The 11,844-nt window shown below is 44.4% G+C and overlaps 1 protein-coding gene across 2 annotated transcripts; it reads right to left on the bottom strand.

Moving 5' to 3' along the window:
* Positions 1-721: 721 nt before the first annotated feature.
* LOC128408952 (vespryn-like) lies at positions 722-9,222 on the bottom strand. Of its 2 annotated transcripts, none has more exons than XM_053379043.1 (4): positions 8,865-9,222; positions 6,257-6,357; positions 5,062-5,157; positions 722-3,214 (listed from the first exon to the last, which is right to left on the bottom strand). In XM_053379043.1, exons 2-4 carry the CDS (start codon positions 6,330-6,332, stop codon positions 2,709-2,711), a joined length of 678 nt encoding a protein of 225 aa, XP_053235018.1. In that variant the 5' UTR covers positions 6,333-6,357; positions 8,865-9,222; the 3' UTR covers positions 722-2,708. The 2 variants fall into 2 exon arrangements, with proteins under 2 accessions (XP_053235018.1, XP_053235017.1); XM_053379042.1 differs by lacking the exon at positions 8,865-9,222 and adding an exon at positions 7,976-8,531.
* Positions 9,223-11,844: the final 2,622 nt, after the last annotated feature.

Here is an 11,844-nt window from a genome sequence, read left to right as displayed (position 1 = left end):
AAACCGCAGCATAAGTAGTTTGTTTTCATGTCTATTAAACCATGAAATCCTAGAGTTGGAAGGGACCACAGGGGTCATCTAGTCCAACCCCCTGCAATGCAGGAATTTTTTGCCCAAGGTGGGGCTTTAACCCTTGACCCCAAAATTAAGTGTCTCGTGCTCTAGTTAAGTACAGGGAAGGAATTCTGAAGGGCATTTTGTTCATTAAAATGCCTGGCTTTTGCTCAATGCATCAAGCTCCTCCTTAAATAACTGTACAGTGGTACCTCTGGTTATGAACTTAATTTGTTCTGGAGGTCTGTTCTTAACCTGAAACTGTTCTTAACCCATAGCTGTCAACGTTTCCCTTTTTAAAAAGGAAATTCCCTTATTCTGAATAGGATTCCTCTCAAGAAAAGGGAAAAGTTGACAGCTGTGTCTTAACCTGAGGTACCACTTTAGCTAGTAGGGCCTCCCGCTGCCGCCAGCGTGTGATTTCTGTTCTCTTCCTGGGGCAAAGTTTGTAACCCAAGGTACTATTTCTGGGTTAGCAGAGTCTGTAACCTGAAGTGTTTGTAACCCAAGGTGTTTGTAACCTGAGGTACCACTGTACGTATATTTGCATATTGCTCCACAGAAGGAGCAGAACCTGTCCCCACCAGAGATGCTCCTCCTAGCATCTCATATAACCCTCCTTTGAACAGACTTTGGATAACAAGTGCAAAGAACGACAGGACTCGTATTTATTTATTAAGCCATTTATATACTGCTTCACCCTTAGCATTTCTAACAAGCTGTATGGCTCACTGGTAGAGCATATATTTTGCACCCCAATCTGATTATTTGGCATCACTCTGAGAGTTTATAGTAGCTGGCTGTGTGTGTTTTATGATATTCATCTGGAGAGTAGCTAGAGAGAAAGGGCGAAACTGCCCTTTGGTCCAGTCCCTATCACAATTCAATTCCCCCCTGCCATGGTTGCTAATTAATAAACAGCAAACAGGATATAAAATGCAGACATACACTTAATGTACAGTCCGGCTTGGTCATTACTATAAGTCACCTCCTTATCTGGAATAGAGCATGTTCAGGTTTCTTTCACTTCCACATGAACCTAGTGAAATTTCCCTCTTAAATTTCCATATTAATGAAAGCTGAACCATGCAGGAAATTCTTCTTCTGTAACTGATTGTCCAGAAACATGGCCTTACTTTGCATAATGATTACTCTAGTTTGGAAATGGACAGCAGTTTTAAGAGCTGAAGGTGGAATGAGAGAGAGGCATGGTCCTTTTGGTCTCAGGGGTTAAACAGTTTTGGCAGGTATCTGAAGCAATACACAAAGAAACCCTCTGCAAACCTGTTTATGAGAGATGACTTATGGCAGTGGTGAGGAATATCTGGTCTTGGCCTGCTGAAGGGTCCAATGTGGCCTGTGAGGCTCTTTCTCTAAAACCACACCTACCTGTCAATCAGCTAATATCATTGTGTGATGTCAGCTGATGGATCGGACTCAGTCCTGCATTGGCTGCGCCCGCCAGCTCCCTATAGGGAACTGATACACACAGGGAACGCAGAAGACTTTAATCCTCCACTCATTGGCTGATGAGTGGAGGTTAAATCCTACTCAGGCCCCTGCAAGGGAGCAGGACTGAACTCTCCTCTCAGCTGCTGATGAGCAAAACGTTGAATCCTGCCAGGTGTTTCTTCGCCAGCACATTTCCTGAGGGGAATACACTAGCAAAACAGAAGCCTCCCTCCAAAGGATGCAAGGCGACTTTTGACAGGTGGGTGGGACCGCCCACCTATCAGTCACCTGCTGGCATCATGATGTCAGATGATTGATAGGTGGGTGGCTCCATTCACCTGTCAAAGTTGGTCAGCAGTGATGGTGGTGGTGGAAGATCAGGATGTGGCCCACTGCGCCAAGAAAATTCCCCGTTCCTGGTGAACAGGGTACCAAAAACGATGCCTGTTTCTCAGGCCACCTTCAACTCTACAACATTTGAATCTGAAAGGTTGGGGTTGAGGAATTAGAAGAAGAAGAAAATGGAAAAGATACAATTCCAAAACCCTTGAAAACAAACATTACATACTTATTACCTAGTACTTCCCCCACCCACCCGCAGCTTCCCTCTGCCGCAATTCGACTTCTTTAAATCTCTATCTCCACATTTATCTTTGCATTTTCCAAATATATCATTCTTTGTACATCTTTTATCTCTTTTCTTTTCTGATTCATACATATACTTTACATTTTTTATTCTAGGCATATCAGCACATCTTTCTTAGAACAATATTTTAACATGTAATCTTCGAAACATTTCCATTCCTTTTTAAATTTTTGATTTGACTGATATCTTATAATTGATGTTAGCTTTGTCAGTTCTAAATATTCATTTAATTTGCAAATCCCTTTTGAGAGCAAGATTTGAGATTTCCATTTAGAAGCATTCACTACCCTAGCTGCTGTAGTTGCATATAGGAAAATTCTTTTTTCACTTGCGGTATATCTTTCCCTATCAGACCTAGGAGATATGGCTCTGGTTTTTTAACAATTGGGATTTTCAATGTTTTCTTTAATTCCTCATGTATTAATCTCCAAAATTTCCTAATCTCCTCACAACCCCACCACATGTGTATTGTTGTTCCTGCGTCTTTACCACATGAAACCAGAGACTCTTAAATCCTTAAAAATGCATGGCGTGGCGCTGGCAGGGAATTCTCCGCTCACTCTTTTAAGTCGTTCAGGCGGAGTGAAACATCTCCACCCACATAGAAGAAAGGATAAACTACCTCTCCGTTGCGGGGAACATCTTTCTTAATGACTTTACCAGCCATGTAAAAAGTCACGGTGTCTTGATCGCAATCCAGAAGAACCCCAATGGTTCCAGAGCCTTGGGGAGGTGGTTGGGGGTCGCTTTGCCGACGCCGAAGCCACCAGAGACCTTCCTGCACAATCCCCTCCTCTGGGGTAAGGGAGAGGTAGACATCCCTTTTCACAGACTCCCGCGCTACCCCGACCGCCCATTCCCTCTGGTTTCCGTACACCACTTCCCAGCAATGTTTCCCTGATTTAAACCCTGGAGAGCCCAACACGGCAGGGCTTTTAGTGAACCTCTTGGGGTTGGGAGGCACGGGGTGCTCCACACCTTCCGATGTCACAGTCTTCCGGTCTGTAGACACAACAAGTGCTGGGTGGGCAGTGTCCGGGTTAAAGGTCACTTTAGCTGCAACTGGGGGGAGACAGAACATCAAAGTGTTATGGGCCCAACCAAGTCCTTGCAGAGGAGGGTTGGGCCAAGCCTAATCCCCCCCCCCCGCCCCTGGCTGTGTACACACCATATATTTAAAGTACATTTAAAGCACACCCTGCCTCTAATAATAATAATTTATAATTTGTACACTGCCCATCTGGCTGGGTTTCCCCAGCCACTCTGGGCGGCTTCCAACAAAAGATTAAAAATACCTTAAAACATCAGTCATTAAAAACTTCCCTAAAAACAGGGCTGCCTTCAGGTGTCTTCTAAACGTCAGATAGTTGTTTATTTCTTTGACATCTGATGGGAGGGCGTTCCACAGGGCGGGCGCCACTCCCAAGAAGGCTCTCTGCCTGGTTCCCTGTACCCTCACTTCTCGCAGGGAGGGAACTGCCAGAAGACTATTGGATCTGGACTCAGTGTCTGGTGAATGATGGGGGTGGAGATGCTCCTTCAGGTATACTGGGAATTCTGGGAATGGTAGTTTGCCCCATCACAGCACTATCATTTCCAGCACCCTCAGCAAATTACACTTTTCATTATTCTTTAAGGGGGTGAAAGGGAAATGTGCTTTAATGCATAGTGTGTATACAAGCTAAGCAACATGGAACTTTGTTCCAACAAGTCCATCTCTCTTCCTGGGTAAGCCATCATCTTTCCTTTCTTTGGCAGATGTTGTGTGTGTGTGTGTGTGTGTGCGCGCACACACACACACACACATACAAACACAGCACTTCGAAATGGGGACTTACCGTATTTTTTGCACCATAACACTCACTTTTTTCCTCCTAGAAAGTAAGGGGAAATGTCTGTGCGTGTTATGGAGGGAATGCCTACGGGTGGCATGCCTACGGATTTTCCTCCTCTAAAAACTACGTGCGTGTTATGGTCGGGTGCTTGTTATAGAGCGAAAAATACAGTAATTTGTGCATGAGAGTTTTGGCTAGAAGCTTGTCTTGTTCTGCACTGGACCCAGAGTTATGGCTTGGGGATCTCCCTGGGAACCAAATACACAGGCAAGACCAGTAGAGTGCTGGTGCTTTGAGCCCCTCCATTTTATGCTCAGGTTGTATATATATGTGCAAATAAAACCATAAATCTTAAAGACACCACATTCTCTTTTGACCTTCATTCTAAGAAAACTGAACCCTGCCTGGGTAAGCACAGGCACCCCTGGAGTCTCTTGCCGCTCAGAGGTTGGGGTACGCACAAGCGCGCATTTCTATGATGGTCCCTTCAGCAATTACACCAGAGATGCTGTACCTGAGACCTTCGAGTTGTGCTGGACTACATGCTGGCTGGGGCTGATGGGGCTTGTACTGTAGTCCAACTTTTAGAGGGTAGCTGTATCCCCACCTCTGAATTTAACACAGCTAGGGCTGTCATACATCTGGAATTTCCTGGACATAGCAGTCAGAACAGTGTCCAGGTAGAAATCACTGAAATGTCTGGGAAAATCCGGACATATGACAACCGATTTCAAAAGCCTATATTTTGGTGAATTTCCTTTAAAATAGCTCAAAAACTTCACTTTTATTATTTTTAATATTTTGCACACACACAAAAGTTCAACTTGGTCAAAAGAAGCTCAACAACTTTTGTGCCCAGATTCTCACCTTTTTGAAATATGGCAACCCTCACAAAGCCCCAAAGTGCCTTACAACATTGCCAGCTTTGAATGCACTGGGATTTTCTGGCAGTATTTCTCAATTCAGCCAGAATGAATTTTAGAAAGCTGAATATTATTATTATTATTATTATTATTATTATTATTATTATTATTCCAACCCTCACCCCACAGTTTTATTTTACTCATCGTTTACCTCGGTAGCATCCCCTTGGTAGTGAAGCCAGGACTTTTCCACCACCTTTCTGCTCAGCCAGAAAGCACAGCATTAGCCACAGGATACAATAGAATCCTAGGGAGGCACAAAGGGGAAAAGAAAATGAAACCAAGAACAAGATGCTTCCATAAATAGAACCAGCATGGACTAGTGGTTAGGGTCTTGGACTAGGACCTGGGAGGCCAGGGTTCAAATCCCCACTTGGCCATAAAGCACACGGGGTGAACTTGGGTCCGTCACTATCACACAGCCTAATGCACCTCACAGAGCGGCTGTGAGGAAAAGGTGGGATATAAATGTAATAATACCGTATTTTTCGTCCCATAGGACACACCGGCCCATAGGACGCACCTAGTTTTTTTTGGGGGGGAAATAAAGGAATTTCCCCCCCTTTATTCCCTCCCCCCAAAAAAACCAGGTCGGGGAATCCAAACCAGGTCAGGGAACAGCGGGATGGCGGCGCTGCGCCTCCCCGCTGTCCCCCGAGCTTGTGGGGCTGGCGCTGGGGAGAAGCGCGCTTCTCCCCAGTGCCAGCCTCCAAACCAGGTCGAGGAACAGCGGGGAGGCGCTGCCCGCTGTCTGCCCAAAGCGGGGGCGCTCTGCTTCCAGCGCACCCCGTGCTCCGGGAAGCAGGCTGCTATCCGCAGCCTAGGGAGCCCTGTGGGAACTCCCATGGGCTCCCCAGACTTGCTGATAGCTTCCTGAAGCCTGGAGAGCGAGAGGGGTCAGTGCGCACCGACCCCTCTCGCTCTCCAAGCTTCAGCGAAAGCCTGCATTCGCCCCATAGGACGCACACAGATTTCCCCTTCATTTTTGGAGGGGGAAAAGTGCGTCCTATAGGGCGAAAAATACAGTAATTATAATAAACTAGGATGCAGTGGGGAGGTGATGGTGTTTACTTCTGTGTCCTTTATAGAGGATGTTCAGTATTTTGCAGAGAGCTTTACGGTCTTTGCTGTGTTTGCCCTCAGAGCATCCTTGCCAGGTAATTTCCTCTATATTACCAGCCTTGCCAAAGAAGACATTGGGTTTACGCCAAGCCTGACTGACTTGGATGGCGGCCCGAATCTACAAATGTAGGTCTGGCTAAGTAGCCTCTGGACCCTTTCAGTCTTGCCTTATGATATCCAACGGGTTCTGAGATAAAACGAATAGCAGCAGTTCTGGCCATTACCTTTCAGCGTCGGCTGAACACCACTTCTCATTGGAAAGTTCCGGAAGCTCAGCCAAGAGACCAGAGAAAAAGACATAGCTGCCAGGACCTCTTCCTTCTCACTGAGGATGGCCACAAAGAAATAAAAACAAATGAAATATAATAAATATTTGTTTTTGTTTTTTTAAAATACAATCAATAGAAACTTTTAGGGGGAAAGTTATTTATGTATGCTACAAGAGCGGCAAGAGTCTTGATAGCGCAAGGATGGAAGAATGAGGAAACCCCAACAAAAGAAGAGTGGCAAGAGAAATTGATGAACTATGCAGAACTGGCTAAATTGACATACAAACCGCGAGATAAGGACAACTGTGACTTCAAAGAAGAATGGGAACTTTTTACAAATTACTCAAAAAGACAACAAAATGAATTGGACTCCTTGGCAGGTTTTGAATAAACATACACAAATTTATTGATTGTTAACATAGTAGACAGATAATGTAAGGATATATACAATTTTACAGTACGCAGAGAATAATATGTGTTGAGAAATAAGAGAGAGGAGCTCAGGGAGGGTTTGATGGGGAGGTGGGGGGGAAAGGGGGAAATAATGAATATGATATTTTTTTGATATTTTGTTATGTTGAAATTGTTAATAAAAAATTATATAAAAAAGAAACTTTTAGGGGGAAAGTTGTTACTGTTTTTGTTACATTGGAATCAACTCAAAAGAAACAAAGCAGTAATTATGGAGCTATTGGATATGATGCATTTAACTGTATATCTCTTAGGTTTGTAAGGCAATTATATATTTCATACTCATGGAATTTGGGGGGGAAACAGTATTAAAAACCAAAAGTAATACTTTGTCCAGCTGTTAATCCCACTACGAGTGCGAGATTGGGATCAGGACTACACTGATAATAGGACCCATGAAGGTGGGAAGTCTAGATATTCGGAGAAATGTCTCAATATAGATATTTTATTTTGTACAGTCATACCTCGGAAGTCGAACGGAATCTGTTCCAGAAGTCCGTTTGACTTCCAAAACGTTCAGAAACCAAGAATTGATGCTTTTGAATTATGGTGCTGGGGGAGACTCTTGAGAGTCCCATGGACAGCAAGAAGATCCAACCTATCCATTCTTAAGGAAATCAGTCCTGAGTGCTCACTGGAAGGACAGATCGTGAAGCTGAGGCTCCAGTACTTTGGCCACCTCATGAGAAGAGAAGACTCCCTGGAAAAGACCCTGACGTTGGGAAAGATGGAGGGCACAAGGAGAAGGGGACGACAGAGGACGAGATGGCTGGACAGTGTTCTCAAAGCTACCAGCATGAATTTGACCAAACTGTGGGAGGCAGTGGAGGACAGAAGTGCCTGGCGTGCTCTGGTCTGTGGGGTCATGAAGAGTCGGACATGACTAAAGGACTAAACAACAACAACAACAACAACAACAACATGCAGAAAGTAAAGGTAATTGTGCTGGGCCACAAGATTTGTGAATGAGAAATGCTCACAATGTTCAAAAAACCAAATTCTGGTATGCTGTTAGTTTTTGGATTTCAGCCATCACCACTTACAGATTTTTAAGCCACGTAACCCATTCCGCAATGAAATAAAACACACGAAATATTCCTTGCATCACATGATCCTGTACAAGATGTTCAATAGATGATGCTTTGCATTTCACAAACAATTGTTCCAGCAATCAACACTTATACCTGCATCGTAATGGCTTACCTTGTTTTCCAGAAAGAAACGTATTTTTATTTGCGCTGACAGTGCCCGGACTATTCCAAGAAGCTGGCAGGACTTCTCTGTGGTTAATGACTGGAGCTCACTTCGCTGAGGGCTTTTAAATGATCTAACAATGATGTGGCAAGTCTTCCAACAAGGATGTGGGGACACATCTAACCCTTTCCTAGATTGCAAAACAACCTGTAGAGCCTGTTCTATAGCACTCTCTGAGTGGCTTATAGGGGAGCTAGCAAGTAGAAGTTTATTCTTTCTTTTTGAATTCTATAAGTTTTAGCTGATGCAAGTTCAGGAAACATTGCAAGCCCCCAGAAAGACTTCATTTAGGAAGAGAAGGTCTTTCTTTTAGCTGTTGTACCACAAATTGGGAACTCGGGTGGTGCTGTGGTCTAAACCACAGAGCCTTGGACGTGCCAATCAGAAGGTCGACGGTTTGAATCCCCGTGACGGGTGAGCTCCTGTTGCTCGGTCCCTGCTCCTGCCAACCTAACAGTTCGAAAGCACGTCAAAGTGCAAGTAGATAAATAGATACCGCTCCAGCGGGAAGGTAAACAGCGTTTCCGTGTGCTGCCCTGCTTTGCCAGAAGCGGCTTAGTCATGTTGGCCACATGACCCGGAAGCTGTACGCCGGCTCCCTCGGCCAATAAAGCGAGATGAGTGCCGCAATCCCAGAGTCGGTCACGACCGGACCTAATGGTCAGGAGTCCCTTTACCTTTACCTTACCACATATTGAGAAATGATATTGTTGCACACTCAGCTGGTAAGAAGTTCCAGAAACTGCTGCCTGGAGTTGGGGTTCTTTTAGAAGAGAAAGCACTGTTGACTTGAGGCACTTTATATACAAATGTGAAGGGAGAGGATAAGGGGTCCTACCTTGTAGATGATCTGCTGTCTCGCACCAGACTCTCAGAGACAGAGAGAGCTGTTCACAAGCTGTCTTTAGGTCTGTCTAACTGCTCACTCACTGTCTGTTCCCAAAAGTGCCCCAAATGCCAGGGTTGGACGCCTCCCTCATCATTTCCACTCCCAACCTCAGAAGGCTTTCATATTTAAAACACAAGAGAGAACTTCAGTTTCGGTCCCATCGATGAAACCAAGATGCTGGCAACGAACCAGCAAGCTGCTCCACATAAGCAATTCTTTGTGCCAGTATCACTTACGCCTCCACGGGGCCCAGGAAGTGGCGTACAACAATTAAAAAGGACAATGAGACGTACAACCGGTTCCAACACATGTTGTACCCATTGTAGCTTTTCTTTTTTCTTTTTACAAATAGAAGAGAGAGAAAGAAATGTCGTCAGTTGACTTTTTAGCAAAATAACATACCATTGAGCCTCACGTGAACATTAATTGCTTTGTGTTACATTGATCAATGATGTAACCCTTACAAAAATTATAGGGGCAGTCCATATATCCAAGTAGATATTAGAGTGATGATTATACACTATGCAGTCAAGCATAGAAAGGGCAGAGAGATCTTCAGAAACCCAAGAGTACATGGGCTTGCCCTTGAAGATTATTATTACAGTAGTACCTCGGGTTAAGAACTTAATTCGTTCCACTTTAGCTAATGGGGCCTCCCGCTGCCACCGCGCGATTTCTGTTCTCATCCTGAAGCAAAGTTCTTAACCCGAGGTAATATTTCTGGGTTAGCGGAGTCTGTAACCTGAAGCGTATGTAACCCGAGGTACCACTGTATTATTATTATTTCTGACTTTTAGAAGACATCTGAAGGCAGCCTTGTACAGGGAGGTTTTAAATGTTTTAGGTTCTGGATGAAATGGTCAAATCAGCGATGATTACCGCAGAAAAGGGTTGCTCGCGACGGCGCAGCGGCAACCCATCAAGATAAACCACGGGCAGAGTGAGTCCGTGGCCGTGGGACCCGGCGGGCACCTGGAGCGACCCCGAAATCACAAAAGGAACCCCGTAAGGGGCTCCGGAGTGAAGGAGGGGGAGCGGTGCTGTGGGTTCATCGCTCTTTCTGCGGAGGCGAAGCCGCGCGGCTGTCACGGATGAGCGCTGACCTTTCTTCCAAGAAACATCGGGCTGAAACATCAAACCCGTGAGTAAGGACCTAAGATTCTACAAATCAAATCGGAAAATTTGGCTAAAAACGGGAGACGAGAAAGAGGAAGTCCGTCTTCCGACACTGCTTTCAAGATCAAAGCAGACGGTCTAAAGAGCGGAAAGCGCTGTGAACAGGGAAGCTTTGAAGCTTTAAATCGGGACTTTCGTGCACATTTGAATTTTACTTTTAAAGAATAAATACAGCATAAAATTGACCTGGAGCGGACACCCCAAGGGCAAGGGAAGACTCTAACCCCAAATTCCCGGGTGGCCGGGTAAAGTTGTTTAAACTGCGGAACTGTTGCAAGCTTCCAGATACTTTTGTAACTGGATAGTGTAATTTTGAGCTCACCTAGCTGAAGTGGATACAATTGCAGGCACCTTGCTGGAACTTTGTTATATGTTTAAAAGGGCTCTGCAGGACCTTTCTTTTAGCGTGCTGGAACTAATTTGCTTTTAAAATTGTTTTTAAAGTTGGAACAAAGAGACTTTAATTGCGGAAAGTTACCTTCTTCTTACTAAAACTTTGGTGGCACTCCCCCTAGAGGACATTGGGAATATAGAGGCCTGGGAAAGTTTCTCTGTTTACCTTCTCTCAATAGACTGTTTTTAATTCTGGACTTGCCTTTCTCATGGGATTACAACACTTGACCTTGAACGTTGACTGATGAGTGGCACAGGAAAGACAAGAGCAGCCAAAGCTAAGGAAGCTAAGGAGAAAGAGAAAGCAAAAAAGCAAGCACAGCTTTTGCAAACAACTTTAACTCAGGGACGTAGATTATCAGTTCCAGCTGTGCTTGCGACACAAAAAGTAGAAACCGAAAAGCCTGAAAAATCTGAAGAGGAAGATATGGCAGCAGGAGGAGCTGAGGCAGTACTGAAACAAGTTTTGGAACAATTGTCAGCAATAAATCAAAAAATTGATAACCAATCAACAAAAATTGACCAAGCAACATCCTCGATCCAGAAATTGACAGATCAGGTTTCCCAACATACCCAAGCAATTGAAAAATTGCAAGGAGCAACAGAAGAGAATCGTAAACTGGCAGGGGAAGCCGTTCAAATTGCAACATCAGCTAAAAAAGAAGTCGAGGAAGTTAAAGCGGAAGTCAAGCCTCTTCATAAACAGATAGGGGACCAACAAACCTATCTCTCGTTGGTGGAATTGAAAAATCGCGAGACCAACCTCAGACTAAGGGCAGTCCCAGAAATTGAACAAGAAGATTTGAAAGGACTTTTGACAACAGAGTTTACAAAGTTCTGGGACTTAAAAGAAGAAATTGATTTCAAAATTGTATCGGCTTTTCGGTTGGGAAGATTAGTAAGAAAAGATAGATCCAGAGACTGCTTAATAGCTTTGAGATCAAGGGAGGAGAGAGACAAAATACTAGGCCTACACTTCAAAAACTCAATTGTGATACAAGAGAAAAGGGTGGAAATTTACCGAGATATTCCTAAACAGTTATTGGACTTGAGAGCCACCTACTCAGATTTGGCTAAGTTGCTGAGACTCAACACAATTCCTTATAGGTGGGAGTTCCCACAAGGGTTATCATTCACTTACAAACAGAAGAAGGTTAAAATAAGATCACCAGAGGACTTACAAAAGTTCCAGCACGATCACGGAGAAGACCTCCAAAAAGAAGCAGCAGCTAATTGGCCTATACCCAACCCAGGTGGAGCAATACCTGCACCTTCGGAACCAGAGGAGAAAGAAGATACACCGCTCTAGGTGTAGCAGAATAGTTCAGGATGTCTCTGCGGCTATTCAGTTGGAATATAA

This window comes from Podarcis raffonei, chromosome 2 (assembly GCF_027172205.1).
Source record: "Podarcis raffonei isolate rPodRaf1 chromosome 2, rPodRaf1.pri, whole genome shotgun sequence".
In the NCBI taxonomy this organism is placed as follows: domain Eukaryota; kingdom Metazoa; phylum Chordata; class Lepidosauria; order Squamata; family Lacertidae; genus Podarcis; species Podarcis raffonei.
This window is presented reverse-complemented; position numbering and strand designations above follow the sequence as displayed.